This window comes from Hyaena hyaena, unplaced genomic scaffold (genome assembly GCF_003009895.1).
Source record: "Hyaena hyaena isolate Hyena2069 unplaced genomic scaffold, ASM300989v1 scaffold_509, whole genome shotgun sequence".
Classification (NCBI taxonomy): Eukaryota; Metazoa; Chordata; class Mammalia; order Carnivora; family Hyaenidae; genus Hyaena; species Hyaena hyaena.
Genome location: NW_024081142.1, coordinates 1,388,178 through 1,409,665, shown reverse-complemented (window position 1 = coordinate 1,409,665; position 21,488 = coordinate 1,388,178). Strand labels below are relative to the sequence as shown.

The 21,488-nt window shown below is 38.0% G+C and overlaps 1 protein-coding gene across 1 annotated transcript; it reads right to left on the bottom strand.

Annotated features, from left to right (window-relative positions):
* Positions 1–1,713: 1,713 nt before the first annotated feature.
* Positions 1,714–20,689, bottom strand: NAA30 (N-alpha-acetyltransferase 30, NatC catalytic subunit). The gene is made up of 5 exons (XM_039255136.1): positions 20,555–20,689; positions 19,517–20,282; positions 13,876–13,999; positions 12,044–12,099; positions 1,714–3,224 (listed from the first exon to the last, which is right to left on the bottom strand). Exons 2-5 carry the CDS (start codon positions 20,279–20,281, stop codon positions 3,087–3,089), a joined length of 1,083 nt encoding a protein of 360 aa, XP_039111067.1. The 5' UTR covers position 20,282; positions 20,555–20,689; the 3' UTR covers positions 1,714–3,086.
* Positions 20,690–21,488: the final 799 nt, after the last annotated feature.

Genomic DNA, 21,488 nt, shown 5'->3' with positions numbered 1-21,488 from the left:
ATAATTTATGGTTATGTTTTTACAAACCTGAAAGCCCTGTAACATTATAGCACTCATTTTAGTGATGTCATGGTGCACTGAAAAGAAACTGATGCACTACCAATTTGCTTTTATCTATGCTCCTGGAAAGTGATGAACTCCATGATTTTTAGACACCATAATAAATATACACATCCAGTCTTATACATGTCAGCCAATACCATAACACAGGGCAAGGTAAAGTTAAAACATGTGACAAACAAACTCCTTTACACAGATTTGTCAAGCAAGTAGGGAGGGTAATTTACTCAGTAAGTAGGGAGAGTAAAAAACCAATTTTTTAATAATTTTTTCTTTTTTTATTTTGTTGGCTTCAACTTCAAAAACTACTGTCTGGTTTCTGATCTGTGGACTCCCCTAGAGTAGTTTCATCCTAATGTAAGGGAAATTACAATCAGTCCACACATCAAAAATGGTAGCATACCCGTTAGCTTTTTCAATACTAACATATATAGCTTCATGGTAGCATGTATAAAAATGTTCAGCAGTTCCAACTGCCAAACCAGTGTCAGTGGATAGTACAGTCAGTCTTAAAGAGGCAGCACCCCGTTAAAAGAAAGTTGCACCAATTTTGCTCAGTTTTAGCCAAGTGAACTCACACTATCAATTTTAAATGAGACTGTTTGAATATTATATAAGACGAAAGCCCAATATCAAAAAGTAAATGAATGCCTGATGCTGCTTCAACTGGAATGGAGACTTAATTTTGATGCTGGGTTATCATGCCAGATGTTAACATTTTAGTCTACTTAAGTAAACAACTTTTGCATACCCAATTAAAGACATTAAGGTAGACATTTATATTCAACATACACCAGGTTGAAAAACACGGCAGCCATCTGACTCTTTGGCCACAGGATTTAAGGTCACGTTTATAAACACCCAGTCAGTTCAGCAACCTGGTCAATTCTGGGAGAAAAGGGTCAGTAGAGATGGTTTGACAACCTACCAAAAACATAATGGCTGAAATGAAAATCTAGCATGTATCTATCCACTTTAGAACTGTCCCCATTAGTGAGTCAAGCAAATATATGTTCATCAACAATCATTACTAATGAATCAGCAGGTCAAATATAAAGCAGTGAGATAAACTTTGACAACTCTTTTAGTTCAGTTCCCTCCATATCAAAAATAACAGAAGCATCACTATGATTGGCATTCCTCTAAATGCTAGAGCCCAAATGACGTGTGACCAAAGACATACTCAAAACAGTCAGCTGGAATCCAGCTGAGTATCGAGTGATCATCACATTTTTAATGCAATCAGTACTCTGCCCATTAAACTTTCAAAGAGCAATGTAAAATGGAAAGAAAAATTGACTTTAAAAATGAGGAACTATAAATGATCCCACCAGCAGGAAGATTTTATTTTCACCAAATCTGTGTATCTTTATTTTAAAAATATGTGTTACCATGTTCACTTTCAAGACACTACACTGAGCAAGGAGCAGCTTTCCTTTAAAAAGAAAAAAAAAAAGGCAACAAACTTTCCTGAAAGGGGGCTTTTACCAACTGTTAATGGAGGTAGGGTTTTTAAAAATACAGTAATTATAGCCATAAAATAAAATTCAAACCAAATCCTAGAGCAGAAATAAAGCATATCCAAATTAAAGAAAAACAAACACAGATTCCTAGAAAACATTTTTCACAGAGAATCAATCTTTTTTTTTTTTCATGGGTACCTAGGTTTTCCAGTTAAATTATCCATCACAGGTTTCCTGACTCAACTGAAAGCAATTAACTTAAAAATTTGGTACACTGCACAGATTGACCAAAATACAATGTAACTGAACACGGAGATAACTATTAAGAAAACCCATGGAACTCACTCCAAAAAAAATTCCAATTTTCCCTTTTGTTTTTCTCGGAACTAAGCAAAGCTTCCCCAAGAATTTGCTTAAATAAGTGAAAATAAAATAAAATCAGCTTAAAATGGATACAATGAACCTTCAAATTTATTTCCAAGACCAAGAACCAAAAGTGAAACATTTTAAGAAATGGAAGCAATGTGAATCCAAATCAAGTGGGAAAAAAGTTCCAGCTACTTTGTAAAAGCTGTTTTTCACAGCTTAGCAATAATTTTGATTAAATAAAATCATACCAATTTACATTAATTTTCTATTCTTTTCCAAAACTTCCCTCACTCTCAAAAAAAAAAAGTGCATCCAAAACCCAGCAATTCCCGGCTCCATCAACTTTTCTCAGCCCTTTTGAGTCATTTCTCAAAGATTTTCCAAGAAGATTCAACTTCTTACTGTAAGGAAAGACGGGACTTTACAGTAAACCACTCTGTCACTCACCTGGAAAAAAGTATCCAAATTATAAAAATCTGAAATAATTTATTACCAAATTTAGAATTTAAATAAAAACAAAAGTTTGCTTGCAAAGGCCTGAAAGAAAAGGAAAAGATAGCATGCATTCAAAAACTAGAGATGAAGACAAATATACTTATCTACACAGGCACTGGCAGACGCGATTTAATTGTTATCTTTACTCATTGTAAGACACACCCAACCCTACATAACATTTGTTTTTCATTCACTAATCACTGAGGTACCAATATCCAAGAATGGAAAATTTAATATTGAAAAAATAAAACCTAAAATTGAAGCTTTTCCCCCACCCCCTTCAGAAAACTATGGCAGGTTTCATGTGAAATGTTAGTATACTTAGAGATTTTTACAGTCTACATTGGCTTTTTTAAGGAACAAAAATCATGTTCCACTTACTGGTTCTGTGACAAAATGATCACTGTGTAAATAACATTGTCAGCAGACTTTGCAAATGAACAAACAAATCTTGGCTATCAACTGGCACATCTTGCTGGTACCAAAAGAACTCTTTAAGTTTAAAACAATCTCTTTTAATTCAGAACAAATGCGCCATGCCAAAGTGCAACAAATATTGTGCGACACTCAATGAGACACTGACAGATAAGAGCTGCATGGAAATTACTAAATCCACCTGCAAAGCAATTCTGTACAAATTGCATTGCATGCAAAGGTCGATTCTGCGTGGTTGGAAAGTTGTTCCTTGATATCAGTTTCTCAACGCAGCCACAATTTAAGTCGCAGTGCATCAACTCCGTTTAAATAGTATCTGAACAGCCTCTTATCTCGAACAAAACCAAGATTTTCATAAAGTTTCAAAGCAGACTTATTCGTTATTTCTGTTTCCAAAACAACCTTCAAAAAAATATGAGAAAACTAAGTTATAATTTTATACATTTGAAATTAATACATAATTTCATAATTTGACAAATCACATATAAAGTAAACAGATCAAATATTTAAGAAAAACATTCCATATTGGTTTTAAAATTGGTGGTAAAGACAATAAATAATGATGTATAGAAAGAACCCAGAAAATGGTCATTGAAATTTTAATAGTAATTTTCTCTTGGGGCAAGCAGAGGTAGGAATGTGGACATTTTCTGTTCCACTGATTTTTGTGATGTCTGAAGTTTTTAGCAATGATTATACTAAAACAAAGATGAATTATTTCCCCGTGGAGAGAAGAAGTGTGACAAAAAAATGGAAAAGAAGAAAAACACCAACAATACAAACTTTAAGAAAATACAATCTGAAACTATTCAAATTGACCTCCAACTCTTTACTCCTATATTTCCATTAATTTGTCATCATTTATGCTGGCAACAACTACCCTATTTGTCTAGAATCTAGACTAGAATCTGCAAATTATGTCCCTTGGGCCAAATGTGTCTACTGCTGATTTCTGTAAATAAAGCTTTATTGGAACGCAGCCATGACCAATTGTTTATATACGGTCTATGACTTCTTTTCTCAATATAAGGGCAGAGTTGAACAGCTGCACCAGAGACCTATAGCCCACAAAGTCTAAAATTATTTACCCATCTGGTCCTTTGCAAGAAAGTTGGCCAATCCTAGACCGAAGATACCCAAACATTAGTCAACTGGATCACAGAGAGCCTCCTCCAGAGTTTCTGAGTAGATTTTGGGTGGGGCCCAGGAATTTATATTTTTAAAAAATTGCCAGTTGATGCTGATGATGCTAGTTGGAAAACAACAGTCTGAGAGCCACAGACTATACATTATGGACATCACACTTAACAGAAGAATACACAAAATATTAACTTCTGAGTCATTTTTAGTATTACTGAACCAATGGCCCTGACAATGAAGAACTGATACTTTTTGAAGACTGTGTGATTTTCTTTTATTATTACTATTATTATTTTGTTTTTCCCTTCCTCTACCCAAACATCCTTTATTCCATCCTCCCACCTTTTACATACACAGCTCTATTTGCCTTTCTATCGATTCTCAACCTACCTCATTGAGCCACAGTTACTGTTGGGATGTCATAAGCCTCAGGTGTTTGAAGTGGGACAAAAAGGGCAAAGTATAATTAAACAAAGGTCTGAGTCACTTTTTGTTCTATCTCAAGCTATCAAAACATTTAACAAGAATTCAAATAGATGTAAATAATAAAGAAGAAAATGTACTTCATCATATCCAAAACTGAACTCATGATCAGTGCCTCTTCTACAATTCAATAGATCATTAACAATACTACAATGCCTCAAACCTGAAAACCTAGGAGTCACTGTTGAACTTCTTTCCTCTCTACCCAACTACATACATCCAAGTACTGAGTATTTCTATTCTTTCTCTTAAACCTCTCTCAAATCAACCTTTTTCCTTTTATCACTACTCCTACCACTCCAGTCCAAGCTGGCATCAACTTTCATTATAATTACAAGATACTCCTAACTCAAAAGGTTTCCCATTTTCTTTAAGTAGAATGATGTTCTTGTTAACCCCTGCTTAGAACCATTTACTGCCTCCCTTTTGTCCTCAAGATAAAGTTCTCAATTTATAGATAATCTAGGGGTGCCTGCCTGGGTGGCTCAGTCAGTTAAGCATCCGACTCCTGATTTCAGCTAAGTCATGATCTCATGGTTTGTGAGACAGAGCCCTGCCTTGGGCTCTACAATGACAGTCATGATCAGACTTTGGTCATAATCTCACAATTCGTGACATCAAGCCCCACATCGGGCTCTGTGTTGACAGTGCAGAGCCTGTTTGGGATTCTTTCTCTCTCCCCCCACCCTTCTGCCCCTCCCAGACTCTTTCTCTCTCTAAAAAGAACTAAATAAACTTTTTTTAAAAAGTTAAAAAAATAAATAAAGACAATGTAAAGAAACCTAAAAGGCCCATCAAGTTATGGGCTCTATCTACCTCGCCAACTTTGCTTTAGGTCTATCCCCTGGCTCTCCATGATCAACACTAAACTTTCAATTTCTGGAACCCACCTTAGGCTTTCATATAAATTGTTTTCTATCCGGAAGGATGCTCTTCCTGTCCCCCCTGCTTTTGGCCTTAACTTATCACTTCCAGACTGGGTGGATTATCCCTTTCTTTTCATATTACCCCACTGCTCCTTATTCAACTGCATTCTCATTCAACATTTGATGACCATGTCCTCTCTCCTGCCATCTTCCCGTCTGGAACAGTCCAGTCTGATCAATACAGGTTTTCAATTTTGAACAAATCTCTTAGGTAACTCCTAGACCTCTGTTTTAGACCACCACCTACTTACAACTAAAATATTTCATCAAAACAATATGTGAAACAATGGTACAACTCAAAACTTGGAACTTGATTTCACAGAAAAAGGAGTGACAGTGTTTTTTTAAGCTAATACTTACTGAAGGCTTATTAAATGCTATCTAAAGCATTTATATACATCATATCATTTTATATCCATTTGTGATTATATTATTTTCATAAATACCTCATGAAATAGAATTTTCTCCAATTTACAAATGAATGAAATTCAAGGCCACCAGTAGTGCAAAAACAGACCAGACTCCAAATCTGAACTAGAACTTAATAATATCCACTCTTCTGTGCCTCCCCAGATTGTTTCCCAGAGTAAAACAAAGGAGGAAATGGGAGATCTAACCTACTTACAATGCAATGAAGGGGATTTAAGTCCATCTTCATTAACATTTGGCAATCAAAAATATTCAAGACACATCTGAGCCTAATTATGGCTACATAAATACACACTTGAGGTGTGGTAAAGAGTTGAATTTGCCTTTGTTGGCATCCTAGCAGATGAGTGAAATACAGCCCAATTACACAGACATGGAATTACACAAAGGGCTGACCTTAGTTGAAAATCAAAGGATTTTTAAATCCTCTCGGTACACTCATACTGTGTCAACAAAGAGATCATCTGACAAAACAGAAAATGTCAGAAAAAAGTAACTACTTTTTAATACTTAATCACTTAAATTCTTTTAAATATATTAAAAGAGAATCTGGGTTTATAATGAAAACTCAGTATGAAACTATTCGCTTAGTCCACATCATGGGAGTATTACATAGGAAGCCAAAGGATAATGAAGTTATTTTGGTCCCAAAGAAACTTGGCAAAGTTGAATTCTACTTAACAGAAAAAAAGGATTACAGTGAAGTTCCACAGATTCTCTTAGCAACAAACCATTGTCAGGATAAGCCAAACTATTAGTTTAGAAAGCGCTCCTCCCCCCCCCCCCCCGCTTTTTCTTTTAATATTTTAGGCTGGAACTGCTGGAGCTGCTCACTGCTAGAACGTAAGTACTAGCTTATCATCTGGCACTTCATAGACCTTATACTGATACTGCTGAATGAACTTTAGTGCTCTTCATAACATTCCTATAAGATTAGAATTGCCACCATACTGCATAGACAAAGAGACAGGCTACAAAATATGTTAAATGACTTGCCTACAATCACACAACTATACTAAGTGACAGAAGATGAATCTAGAACCCAGGATTCTCATACCCAGTTCTTGAATTAGAATAGACTACTTGACAAAAACTCCTTATAGCTTAAATAACTCCATTTTACTCTGCTCTTTACCTAGCAGCCTCTGTCTGATAGCCAAAATGTTTCCAGTGAAACTAAAAATGTTCAACATCTGATTGCTAAACATAAAAAGCTTAAAAGTCACCTTTGTACATTATCAAAAAATAATAAAAATACATGATGTGTATTTGTACATATCAAAATATCAAATGTATTTTGTTAAAATGTAACAGATTTATTACTGGTTATACTAAATTAGACCACTGTTGGTAGGAATGTAAATTGGTACAGCCATCACGGAAAACAGTATGAAGGTTCCTCAAAAACTTAAAAATAGAACTACTATGTGATCCAGGACTCCCATTTCTGGGTATATATCCAAAGGAACTGAAATCAAGATCTCAAATAGATTATCTAGTATCAAATAGATACTCCCATGTTTATCACAGCACTACCACAATAGCCAAAACACGGAAATAACCTAAATGTCCAATGTCATATACATACAATGGAATGTTTTTCAGCCTTAAAAAAAAATCCTATCATTGTGACAAGATGGATGAACCTGGAGGATATTATGCTAAGTGAAGCACATCAGACATAGACAAATACTATATGATGTCACTTATATGTAGAAACAAAAATAAACTCATAAAAGCAGAAAGTAGAATGGTGGATGCCAGGGAAAATGGGAAGATGCTAGTCAATTAAAAATGGTTAAAGGTCACATATGACACATTCAAATTCAATTACGAAATGTGGTGTATTCTCATCATACAGGAGTTAATTCTGAGTATTAACATCATGGCAATCATACCTTAAATCAAAAAATTTTTTTGAAACTTAAATTCCCAGAGATGAAGACTTCAAAATGACACGTATAGCTTAAAAAGTAAAGCATTTTTCACCATGCTGACCAATCACCTGCCCCATTCTAATTTATTTCAGGAAAAGAGCACATAAAAGCAAATGGTCACCGTGTGGGTTCATTATTTTAGATATACAAATCCTACTTTAAAAGTAACATCCTAAGGGTGCCTGGGTGGCTCAAGTCGGTTGAGCAGCTGACTCTTTGATTTCAGCTGTCATGATCTCAGTCGTGGGATGGAGCCCCACATCGAGCTCCATGCAGGATGTGGAGCCTGCTTAGATTTCTCTCTCCCTCCATGCGTGCATGCACATGTTCTCTAAATGAATGAATGAATGAGACATCCTAGAAAACTCATTCATACTATTTGTATGTGTTTTTCTTACTACTTCCCCTAATGTAACACACAGAGAGAGCCAGGATGCCTGTCCCAGTATGGCAGCACAAGCGTTCACAAGTATAACCACATTTAAGCCAGATCAGCAATATGGGTAATTTATTTCTGATTCATGAAGCAACAAATCTCCTTGTTTCTTTTTTTGAATGTTATGACTTTTCAGACAGCTCCAAATATACAAAAAATGAAAAAGATCTTTTAGTTATGCTGTTTTAACAGGTCTAATTCTGACATAAAAAGTTAGGAAAGTCATAAGGCAAAATGAAAATATCTATTAGATCAGGAGGGTATTTTACTATTGCTTGAGCCAAAACATGATCTACATTTCAACACTGTGATTATTAACTTTGGTTTAATTTGCTGTGAATTTATCCTAAAAATGACAAAAGCAATATACACTCAACTCAAGGTCACAAATAAATTCTGCAAACAGAAAAGAAAATAAAAATATAAATGGTAAGGCTTCACAGAGATTTCCAAATGTCCCTCTCTTTATAGGTGCATACATTTAAAAATTTCTATCTTTATAAGAATTTTAAAAAAGCAGCACAACCTAAGTACTAGAAAATGTAATTTATATCCCTTCTCAAATGTCTTTCTGATAATTTGTCAAAACTCCTTAACACTAAGAGAAAGGAAGCTTGGCCTAACTTAATAAAAGTAAAATCACATGTTGGTTACTTCAAAATTGGTCACTGTATCCCTAGATAATTAAAATTTCAGTTTTCCTCAGAACAATGAATTACATACAAGATTGTTTTTACATATAATTTTATTTTTACCAAAAGGTGTTTTAACTAATTAACCCTGCAGATACTTAAAAAAAATTTTTACTATGTACAAAAATTAGATAACTGCTCTTCCTAAAAAGCTTATAGAAAGCTCAAAGAAATGGGATGCGTGGGTGGCTCGGTCAGATAGGTGTCCAACTTCGGCTCAGGTCATTATATCATAGTTTGTGCGTTCAACGTGGAGCCTGCTTTGGATTCTGTGTCTCCTCTCTCTGCCCCTCTACCCACTTGTAATCTGTCTTTCAAAAATAAATAAGTGTAAAAAAAAAAAAAAAAGCTCAAAGAGAAAGACAAATTAGTAATTATACAAGTCAAAATTCACAAGTACATTTAAAAAAAAGAGGTAGAGATAAGATGCTATAAGCACAGAACTAATCCGTCCACAAGTATTTATGAACCATCATACTCTATCACAAATGCCACACAAGGACCTAAGAAAACAGCAGTAAACAAGAAAAGGTATCTCTGGTCTCCATCAGTGGCTCAGGCACAGACTCTCAACAAGTATATTTCAGTGAATTTTATAAAAAGAGAGGTCAAGGAAACCACGGAAGCTACACAGTTGATTCTTTTTTTTTTTTTTAATATTTTTATTTATTTTTTTATTTCTAGGAGAGAGAGAGAGACAGCGTGAGCAGGGGAGGGTAAGAGAGAGAGGGAGATACAGACTCTGAAATAGGCTCCAGGCTCTGAGCTGGCAGTCAGCACAGAGCCCGACGCGGGGCTCAAACCCACAAACCGCGAGATCATGACCTAAGCGAAAGTTGGACACCCAACCGACTAAGCCACCCAGGCGCCCCGCTACACAGTTGATTCTGTCCAGAAGGATTAAAGAAAACTTTAAAAAAGTGTTACTTGTATTGGGTCTTAAAGGCTGAGAAGTAGGTTAACAAGCAGGAGGACCAAGAAGCTAGTAGGCCTGGCAGACACATCAGTGAGAAAGTAATTACACTCGAGTGGAGGGGGAAGAAACCAAACCAAATAGGATGAAATGGCAATAAAAGGAAGTGGAACAGACACATACAAATTAACTATCAAAAATTAAAAGGGAGAGGGGGATAGAATTGTTGCTTATTTAGTTTAAAACTCAATGAAAGGGAGAGTGAAAGCCTTATAAGGAGTAAACAAAGGTTCTAACCTTTCCTAGAGCAAATCCTTTATCTGAACAATGTGGGGACGCACACAATTTTGTTTAAAACATGGAAGAGTTCTTTAATCCAGAGGCAGAGCAATTCAAACTGCAAAAAGCCACACAAAAGAAGTAAATTCATGGAACTATATCCATTTCAGATTAAGATTAAGTAAAACTCACTGCTTCAAAAGAAAACTCAGAACTAGATCTTTCAGCCCACAAAGAAAAGAGTATTTCTGCCATAAAATGTTATCACTAATTTAGGATCTAACTTTGAGATTAAAACAATATAACCCAAATCTCCATATCATTCCCTGGAACTTTCAAAGAAAAACCAATTCCAGTGAATTCACTCTATTCAGTAGCAGTGGAGGATCAAAACATGGTTCTATCAACCCAAAGAGTTCTCCAAAACATTCAGCAACTTTTATGAAGCTTGACTTCTCTTCCTGATGGGCTACACCAGTGTGGCTATGGTCCAAACAGAGAGACTTAGACTCATCAATACATGCAGTCCAATCCTCTTCTGCAAATGTTACCAGACATTTAATTGGTCAGGGTCACTGCATCTTTTACTCTTTGATATTAATTGCTGTGAATAAGGAGATCCTTCACTGTATATGAATTATCTTATTTGAAATAAAACCGAATGCCCTGATATGCCAGGAGGACTTCCTCTGTGCTACACAATAGATCTGTAGGCCTACCTGGACAACTGCTACTTAGAGTGACCTGTTCACTAATGTGAACAAGGAGCAAGAGAATACTCTATGGTAAATCTCTGTATTCTGACATGGAACACGTTCACGAGATAGTGTTAAATGAAAAAAGTAATTATTGCAGAATAATAATTATGGTTTTACGTGTATAAAAACTACTACACAGCGAAGATGTGGGCTTAGAATGGAAGGATACATATTTAAAGATGAACAGTAGCTATGAGTGGAAAGAACAACAAAGCGTTGAAGAGTGTGAGGGCAGTGAAAGAAGGGACTTTGCGCCCCCACATATACACATACACATAATGGTTAATGAGTCAGTATAAATTCTGTACAGAACAAAAACCCACCTTAAACAAATTATCAAAACAAGTTACAGACTTTTGAGGAAAAAATTACCTAACTGCAAGTAGTTTGAGAACTGACTAAGGCATATTTGCCCTCTAACAACAAAGACAAGCGTCCCTTGTAATGTTCATAAAGTTACTGGCACAAAACAACTTTGTTCCCTCACTGTCACCACTGCTGTATTAAAGACATCTACACCTCCCTGGTTTATACTTCTTCCCTTCTGCACGAGGCAGTAAATCGTAACATCTCCAACCACCACCTTTAGTTACGGAGCACTCACCACGTGTACAGCACAGTGCTGCACGATACCACACAAATCCTACCTATGGCTGGACTGTACAAATGAGCTAAACGGAAGAGATGCTCTTAGGTTAAAACATAAACAGGTCTACATTCAAAAAGTAGTTGTCTTTTTTTCTTGCTAGCCTTTTCATTATTTAGTGCTGAGAGATTTTTTTTCAAACACGAAATGTCTTTCCTATGAGCTGACAGTTGGCCCACAGATTTAAAAAAAAAGTTATTTAGAGAGATACTAAGGCCAATACGTAAGAAAATTACAATAAGATATGTAACAAGAGCTGCCTTAAATGACTTAACTGATAACAAATCCTGTAAATACCAATCCCTCTGAATACCAATTATTTACTGAAAATGTCTAAGATTTCACCTCTACATTTGGATAAAGAACAAATTTTAGCTCCCATTATCATCCTAAAATTTGTTCTAGGTCAAAACTCATGTGTTTTTAAAAGGAATATAATTTTCACCACAAGCTACAATGTTATGATAATAGTTTGCAATGAAATTTGCAATACAATTTATTGTGGGGTATTTATTTAAAAAACAAACAAGCTGATAGAACACAGACTTGGATAAAAGGTTTTAAACATTTAGAAAGACTTACCTCATCACAGTCTCCTTCAACCATGGCATATATAGCTTTCTTAACCAAGTTAGTACCTAGAATATAGATTTGAGTATTAATGAAGGATAATTTAGTTTCTTAAGGATACCTAAATTATATTTATAATAAGCATAGAAATACCAAATGCTGGCTTTTACCTTGAATGGAGATTAACAGACTATCTTAAGTGAGAAAAAATTTATCTTTATACTGAGAGACCAACAGAACCTACACAGAGTAACATAAGTTTCCTCTTAAAAGACTTATCTCCTTACGCATCTCTTCTTCTCAGGTGTAATTATTTGCGTCAAGCAGGAGTTTGTGCTATTCTGTTTCAAAGTAAGAGAAAAGGGAAAAAAGAAAAAAAGCAAGCTATGGGATGGCCAAAACAGCCCAGGAAATCCTTAAATTAGCCAGAAGTTACAACAAGACCCTTGAGTCAATCTTGCCAAAGATCACACCAGAAACTGCTGTGACCCAGAGTGGGCCCAAGACACTGGGTTGGTTCCTACAAACCTTACAGTGAGCCTGGGCATTCCCAAATGATGCCAGTGGGGTCTCTGCAAATGTCTAGCTACATGTATCCTAGTTTAGGGTCAGATATACTTGGTACATTAAAGGGAAAACAATTGCCAAATCTGATTTTAAGAAACCCAAATTCTGTTAGGAAATCTCTTAATTTTCAAAACAAATTACAGGAGCAAGAACACATTATACGGGCCAAACAAAATGTCTGAAGGCCAGGGTGCAATCCTCAAGCCACCAGTTTCTGCCTTCTGAACTAGACAGATAATTGCCTATCATTTTGCCATGAGCTCTTATCAACTCTTTTTAATGCAAAAACTCAAACTTGGCTTATATAACAAGTTCAATTCATTAAAAACCCTAGCAGCAAACTCTAACACTGTAAAAAAAAAAAAAAAAAAAGTTCGTTAAATCTAATGTATTAAGTCAACTTATTCACAATAATTTCTCATGACCTCTCAGACTGTGACAGTCTTAAATTGGACAGTAATACTCGTATTTAAAACAACTACAAGTGACAAACTGCTAGTAACTAAATACTGGTCTAGGCATCAAATCTTCTTTCACAAATACTTAGTGTCATTAGATCCCAGAATTTGACATGCTCAGACAAGTGCTTGATCCCCCATTCTGCACAAAGAGCCAGTAGGTCCTAGACACTAGGACATCACAGTCAGCTGGGGACGCTTCCATCCTACTTCTAAGAGGCCACACAAGATTCCCAGGAAGAGGGACCTAAGCATTTCTTTTTCAACCACCCTGATGATTCTAATGACCATTATAAATCACAAGTATAAGATTGACTGAAAATGCCAGGAAAAGTAGACCCAAGAAAGTGATGAATTTGGGAACAGTAAGAAACAATTCTCCTGGTCCTCCATGAATTGCTGATATAATGTTTGATGACTAGTACTAAATAATGGTAACAATTTCTCCATAATTTTGCCTTGAGGTCCACTTAACCTAAGTATAGACAGCTCCTCAAGGGCTCTGATCATGTGGGCCAATAATGCTATTAAAAACTGCAGCACATAGTCTAATGCAAAGCATTTTGAATGTGATCAAAAAAATGTTTGGAGGTAAAAACTGATCATCTGTTACTTGTCAGAATGATAATTTCTCAAACCAAACATTAATAAAGAAAACAATTCATTTTAAGAAGAGTTTGAAAATATTTTGAAATAAAAACAACCTTAATTTTCTCCCTTTAGCTTCTCATTTCTATATATACACTTATGTCTTCTGCTTTAAAACACAAAAATGAAAATAGCTTATGCATTCTTTTAGTGACATAGTGTTTTCCTTACCAATGCCATTTCTCCTGTATTTGGAATCCACGGCTAACATGGCTATATAACCTCTGCGGAACATCTTTTTGTGCATATCCAACTTGCAAACGATGGCACCTACACACTCCTCCCCTACCATGGCCTTAAAAATAAACAAACAGTTATGAAGAATACATTGCCATCAGGTACTGCAGAATTACCCAGGGAAACAGCAACCAACTGCTGGTCAGCATTTTTGAGGAAAGAAGAGAGAAGAATTTTAGTAAGAGAGCAATCACAGTTTAAATCCCAGAACTCCTTCAAAAGTTCCAGTTTTAAAATCTTTCAACATTGCTTAGGGCACAAATGTCTTATGTTTATTATCAAAGCCTGGAGGGGAAAAAAGCAAGATTTCCACAAAGTAAATATCCAAGTACTTTATAAGAGGTGCTTATAATTATTTGCAATAAAGACCTACATATTTAAAATTCAGGAAGGGGGAAATACGTGAAAGTAATTTTTTAAAGAAAATGTCTCTTCAATAGGGCATAAAATATTGTGAAACCTATCAAAGTGCTATAAACTTAAATACAATTCTAATAAAGTTTTAGTGAAAGACAGATAGAACACCTAATATTTATACTACCTGAACAGTAGAGTTCGATTTTGATCAGGGGAAAAAAACCAAAACAGAACTAAACAAAAAACCATAAATGACTTTCAGAAAAAAGATTTTTTTTAAGGTATTCCTTGCATCCTACATAAAGACTACAAAGACTAGATATTCCATGGTCTCATTTTTAGGACACTCTTGAAGGTGTCTTTATCATAAAGTTCAAAGACTATCTAGACCTTAAAACCAGAGCTTAATAGTAAAGCAAAAGCTTTAATTTACAGAGCTACTTTAATAAAAATGTATGTCTTTCCAGAGTATTAAAAGGTTAAATGTTGAATAAATGCTAATTATCCCCCATTTTTACTAAGATTTCCAGTGTTATCACTGAAAATGTTTTTCAAAAGTTCTGTCACTGATGAAAAGTTCTAGTAATACTGTATTCTGGTAAATATCAATAACGTAATAGCTCTCATCGTTTAATGTGTCAGCTAGTTAGAAATACTTGTTTGCTCTAAAAAGCTCTCATTTAAAAGACATGAAAACTTCATATTATCTCTTAATAAAATTTTCAGAAGAAACTATTTCAACAGTAAAAAATGGGAATTGGTTTAAAAGATTAAAAAGCAGTTTATACTTAATTTTAACTTTATTTTGATGTGACATTTTTTAGTTCACCATTCTGTAAAAGGATTAAAAAGCCTTTTTTAAACTCTGGAGAAATCTTTTAGATAAGACAATTCTAATGTATTTCACACAAACCTAAACTAGGTTACAAAAATCCTTTGAAGGGATATTAAATTCAATAGTCTACTCTAATTCATTTGTTTTATCACACAATCCAAAACTATCTTGTAAAATAAACCTCTAAAATTGTTATTTCCATTTTCATTCACATTAAATCAGTCTGGTTCTGTTAAAATTGTTTCCAGAACTAAAATTTCTGGGGAACCTGGGAGGCTTAGTCGGTAAAGCATATGACTCTTGACTTTGGCTCACGTCATGATCTTGCAGTTTGTGAGTTCAAGCCCAGGCTCTGCACTGACAGCGTGGAGCTTGTTTGGGATTCTCTCTTTCTCTCTCTTTCTCTATCCAGTTCTCACTCACACTCTTATCTCTCTCAAAATAAATAAATAAACTTAAAAAAAACAAGCACCATAAAATTTCTTTCTGAAATAAGAGCTGATATATATACACACAAAAGTTGCCTGGTTGAACAACTCTGACAGCATTTTCTGACTTTAAAATAACTCATCTCAAATATATGTGGTTGTGTGTATATAGATGTACATACATGTTAGACCAAAAGGTACATTAAAAAACGTTTTTAAGTAGGCTTCACGCACAGCACGGAGCCCAATGTGGGGCCCAAACTCATAACCCTGAGATAAAAGACCTGAGCTGAAATCAAGAGTAGGACACTTAAAGGACTGAGCCATACCAGGTATCCCACATTAAAAAACTTTTTCACCTGACCTTGTAAATTAGGGAAAATGGAAATCTATAAAAATCTATGACATAAAACTGTAGGACAGCTACCCTCCATAATTAATAAACCATCCCAAAGAGGAAATAATCAAAACCACTAGACACAATACATTTGGACGACACTTTCAAATAGGACAGGAATTTCAAATCTTATCTTTTGACCAACGGAGTAATAGGCAAAAAAAGTATTATATCAGTTCACGCTTGGACTAGGTTGACCCTTTCTAATTAAGAATCTGTAGGAGCAAAAATCAAGTGGTACTCATCATTAAAAAATAAAAGCCCAATGTGGAGCTAGGGTGGCTCAGTAGGTTAACCGTCCAACTTCTACTCAGGCATGATTTCTTGATTCGTGGGTTTGGGCCCCACATCAGGCTCTGTGCTAATACCTCAGAGCCTGGAGCCTAATCAGGCTAATATATAATAAAAGCCCAATATATAAAGTACTGTTACTAATAAGATACTGGTAGTGAGAAAGGCCTATCCATTTTTTTCCTAGGAAATTGCTGATGAATATATAAGAATTACTAAACTGCTTATCAGTTTTTCCAAATAAAAGCTTCTGCACATATATCTGGAAGTCATACTATTAAATGTGTTCTTTTTTCAAGGATGGGAACTGAAAAAATCCTGGCAAGAGTAAGACTTAACTCCACAAGGACAAATGCTTGTCAATCTATAAAACTTGAAAAATAGAAGTTGTGTGAAATAGAAATTTCCAAATTCCAGAATGCTATACATAGAAAAACAGAGGAAGCCAGAAAGTTAAATTTAGAATAAACAGAAGTACTACAGTACATCACTGGTAATAAGTTTAAGAAGTTCAAAAAGACACCAAAAGCTAAAAATACCATGAACTCAAAAACAGCAGAGATAAATTAGTTAAGAACAGAGTAATTGACAGGGTCTACCATTTGTATAGTACTCTACTTTCATATCTGTTACAATTATTAGGAAGAACTATAAGAAACTGTCATTTTTGTTAGGTATGGTCAAGTGTTGGCAATTTTCTAAAGTTCAACCTCATACATTCCATTTGATCCATTACAGGTTATATATAGAATCCAGAAACATTTTGGAGGTTTTAATCTCTTGAGATTATTGACGTTTGCCAGGACAACTGTCTCTTGATGAAACATAACTTGGTGACACAATGATCTTCCCTGACTAGATCAAGGGTATGTCATTTTTTAGGTTCTTACTTATTTCCATAATGAGAAGTCAGGTAAAGTTCTAGCATTACCTCTCTGCCACTAAATATCTGAAGCCTTTTTCTTTTTCTTTTTAAGATTTTAATTTTAAGTAATCTCTACATCCAACTTGGGGCTCAAACTCACAACCCTGAGATCAAGAGCGGCATGCTATGGGGTGCCTGGGTGGCTCAGCTGGTTACGCGTCCAACTCTTGATTTTCAGTTCAAGTTGTGATCTCATGGATTGTAAATTCGAGCCCCATATCAGGCTCTGTGCTGACAGCATGAAGCCTGCTTGGGATTCTGTTTCCTTCTTTCTGCCCCTCCCTCAAAAATAAATGTTAAAAAAAAAAATAAATAAAGAGCCACATGCTCCACAGACCGAGCCAGCCAAATACCACTAAATACCTGAAGATTTAAACACTTTCAGTCACTCTGGTCCTTAATTTTTTTTTTCATTAAAAAAAAAAAAAAGTGAAGCTGAGCTAGATTACATTTAAGACCCTTTAGAATTCTAAAATATGATTTAAAATAAACATACACACTTATATTTGTTTTAAACTGTTCTCAAAGAAAGTTTAAATTTTTTTAAATGCCAACATAAAGGCTCCAATTCTAAGTGGCCTCTGATTAACTGTTGTATTCTGTTCAATATCTCCAGATACATACTTGCACCAATAAATCTTAGATGTCAACCACTTGTACATATCTCAATTTCCAGATATTCAGAATTTAATATTAAATAAACTGACTATTAAGGGCTAATGTACAAACTAGCTGGTAAATTGGAAGGAGTCTACATAAAATCAAAACTAAAGTTTAATACTGAGTTTATCAGAGTCTAAAATGGCAGACAAGTTGAGAGAGGCCCAGGTAATATCAGAACTCAAAGCTGACTAAATATTATATATACAACTATCTTCTGTAGTTAACAGAAATACATATTTCAATTTAAAGTTTGACTCAATCATATACTTTTGTGGGTAAACTTACAATTTTTGGCAATTACAGTGGCATTTAATGACACATATATAGTGCTATAAAGTCATCCCCATATTCACTGACACAGGCATGTCTCTGAACTTGTATTTTGATACAATGATTAGAATCCTGTCAGAGCAGTTTTGCAGAATAGAAGACAGTTCCTACAGTTTAAACAAATACACTAAATGTAAGTTTAGCAAAGTGAACATAGAAAACAGCAGAACTACCATTATCTACAATTCTGAGGTTATATTTTTAGATGACCACGAACATACAGAATCAGAATCAGAAAGATGGATTTCTAAATAGTGTCAAAACACTTGGGATTTGCTAAGTGCAACTGAGTCAATGCTAAAACATAAATTATAGTAGCTTTTCCCTTTACATAGCATAAAATATTTCCTAAAAGTATGTTGCCTTTAGTGAAATTCAAGAAATAAAATGCTTGCGAGGACACGATACAAAACATACCTCCAGTTAATATTTAACTGAAAGGTTTCAGACTAAAATTGGTCAATATTATTGGCAAGAAACTATTGGTACTGCCAGTACTACATAAATTAAAAAAAAAAACCAAACACCTATTTAGCTGGTTTCATAGCCAAATCTTTTTCACTTACATAGAAGTCAAAAAACTTTGTCCACTATGCTTTACACAAGCCAGGGTTACTACTAGTGTATAGGTGTATCTATGATCAGTTTCGTAAAGGAAAAAAATTAGGTTAGTAACAATTTCACACTTAAGTTTCCTACATGCCACAGAACGGCATTTTGTTCAAGCTTCAGGAGTCTTTTCAGCCACCAGAAGTGTTAGTAGCGCCTTCTACAATCTAGCACCAGAAAGCAGGATGGCTACAACTGCTAATTGTCCTGTTGAAGTAAAAGGAAACAATCTCCATAATTACAGAAAACGCTTGTAAGACTGAATTCTCCAATGTGGCCGCAGCAAGTTTACTGACAATCATGTGCACCAAAACATGTTTATGCATACACTCTTCCCTGATTACGGCTGTAATTGAGAGATTAATAAAGCCTGTATCCGAACAGAACCATGTTCAAATTAAATGATTGCAAAGTGCTTTGAGGATGAGGGAGGGTAATTAAAGACGGTTAAACATGATTATAAGCTAATATAAACAGAATCCGAGACCCCCAACATGCATCGTACAGGCTTGTCGTCGCATTTACAGGAGCACCAAGGTAAGCCAGAGCACGAAGTCTTACCTCCAGAACAGTTTCATTAAATAACTAGGAGCGTGGACACGCACTTTTACATCACGGAACGTACTACGAAACGCAGAGGTATGTATACATCCACTGCCACGCTCAGCCCTCACACACCCTGCCCTGCACGGCCTGGATCTCTCTGCTGCGTCCACCCTGTTCGCATTCCATCCACTTACCAAGAAGCACAGCTGTGGCCAGTTGTGGATAAAATATCTATAGGTATAAATGGAGTAGGGTTCAGACAGATCTTTGGTGATCAGTCTCATGATATCGGGCATTTGTAGCTCGGATTCATATCGGACATAACGTATCGTCCGATCCTCCCCGGGCTCAACCTCCCTGCCCGGGGGGCTTCTCAAACTGCAGCCGGCGGTCAGGGATGAAGACAGCAGCCGCACCTGCTCCTCTTCCTCCTCCTCCTCGGTGCCCTCCGCCAGTCCATTGCGGGCCGCCGCAGGATCGCTCGCCGCCACTGCCTCCGCCGGGCTGGGGAGCGCAGTTCTTCCATTACTGGGGAGGCAGTGAGGGGGGCTCTCGCCCGAGCGTACCCCAGCTCCTTTTGTTGCAGTCGCTCTGGGCCCCCCGTCGGGGGTGGCCGTGGTCGTGGCCGCCTCGGCCGCGCTCAAAACCTTGCTCTTGAGGGAGGCGGCCGCCCGGAGGTGCCGCAGTTCGGGGCTGATCAATCCGTTGAGCTGCTGCTGCTCCTGCGGCGGCTGAGGGCAGCGGAGGCACGGATGCCCCTTGGCCGCCGCCGCCGCCACCTCGCCGCCCGCCGGGCTCCTGCCGCCGCCGCCTTCGTGCTCCTCGTCGTCCTCCTCGTCCTCGCTGCAGCAGGCGAGGGCGGCCCCCGCCGGGAAGGGACAGCGGGGCTCGGCCGCCGCCGAGGCCGGAGGTGCTGGTGGTGGGAGGAGGCTGCTAGGCCCAGGCGGTACCTCCGCCATCCTAGAGGCGACACAGACCGAGAGGGGAGGCCATGAGACCCGGCGGACGAGCACGGAGCAGAGGGGGTGGCGGGCGGGGAGGGGGGCGGCGAAGGCGGGGGGGGGGGAACAAAGGCAGAAACCGTCCCTCACGGAGCAGCCCCCCCAATTCGGCGCCCCCCCCCGCTCTTCAGCGCCGCCCAGCTGTTCAGCCGGCCACCGTCCCCGTCCGCCCGCACCCATCCGCTGGCCCTGTCACCTGCGGCCCCTCCCTGTCCCCTCCGCGCGGCTCACCCCGCACAGGTCCCCGCCGCCACTGCCGCCACTCCTCTTCCTCCTCAGCCGCCGCCGCCGCCGCCTCCTTCGCCGCCGCGGCCGCCTCCACCGCCGCCAAGGTTCACACTCAGCCGCCGTCGCCGTAAAGCGCCTCGGCTGTTACCCCGGGTAAAGTTTCCTAGGCCTGGCTTTACGACACTTCCCTGCCTGCCGGCTGCCGGGGCCAAGGGAAAGGGGCGTGGAGGGAGGTGACCTGTGGAGGGGCGGGGACGAAGGTGTCTCCTGCGGGCTCTGGGAGAGGCTGCGAGTTAATGGGTGGGGCTGTGGGGCGGGGAGGTCGGCAAGGGCTTTGGAGTCTCCGGCGCCCAGTCCACTGTCCTCGGCGTTGGGACTCCTCAGCCGTCAGAGCTTGAGACGCAGGACCGGGCAGAGATGGGCGGGACGGGTGCGCTGTCTTCCAACCCCGTCGCCTCCACCGAGCTGTCGCGAACCCCGCCCGCTTGTGGCTTGCTGACCCCGCCGCACACGAGTCTCCTAAAAATGCTCCTCCTCCGCTGTACTACCTTTGCCCTCACCCGAGGAGGGGCGAGGGAGGGAGGCAGAGGAAGGAGGGCGGTTACCCGAGCCCCTTAAAAATGGAGCAAAACGGGAGAAAATCGAAAGAGAGGAAGTTAAAAGCTGTTGAAAACTGGTAGGTTTGCAGTGTGAATTAAGTTGAACTATTCTGCGCTTTTGACACAAGAGAAGGTGGACAGGTAGTCCTCGCTCGCTCCCCTTGTCCCCTTCCCTCCCGCCCAGTAATTTGGAGGGAAATGTGATTTAAATGTGCTGGACGCATGCAAGCACGCCTGGGCAAGGGTTAGAGATGGTGGGAGAAAGTGACAACGACTGGAAAAGCACACTCCCAAACTTGTGACACAAACTGTCACCGGGAAAGAGACGTCCTGAACCT

Excerpts from the sequence above, each read along its gene's own strand:
- NAA30 (XM_039255136.1), bottom strand. The coding sequence starts at position 20,281 with ATGGCGGAGGTACCGCCTGGGCCTAGCAGCCTCCTCCCACCACCAGCA. Across the intron at positions 14,000-19,516 it reads GGCCACAGCTGTGCTTCTTG|GCCATGGTAGGGGAGGAGTG; the intron begins GTAAGTGGATGG and ends TTTATTTTTAAG. Across the intron at positions 3,225-12,043 it reads TTGAAGGAGACTGTGATGAG|GTTGTTTTGGAAACAGAAAT; the intron begins GTAAGTCTTTCT and ends ATTTTTTTGAAG.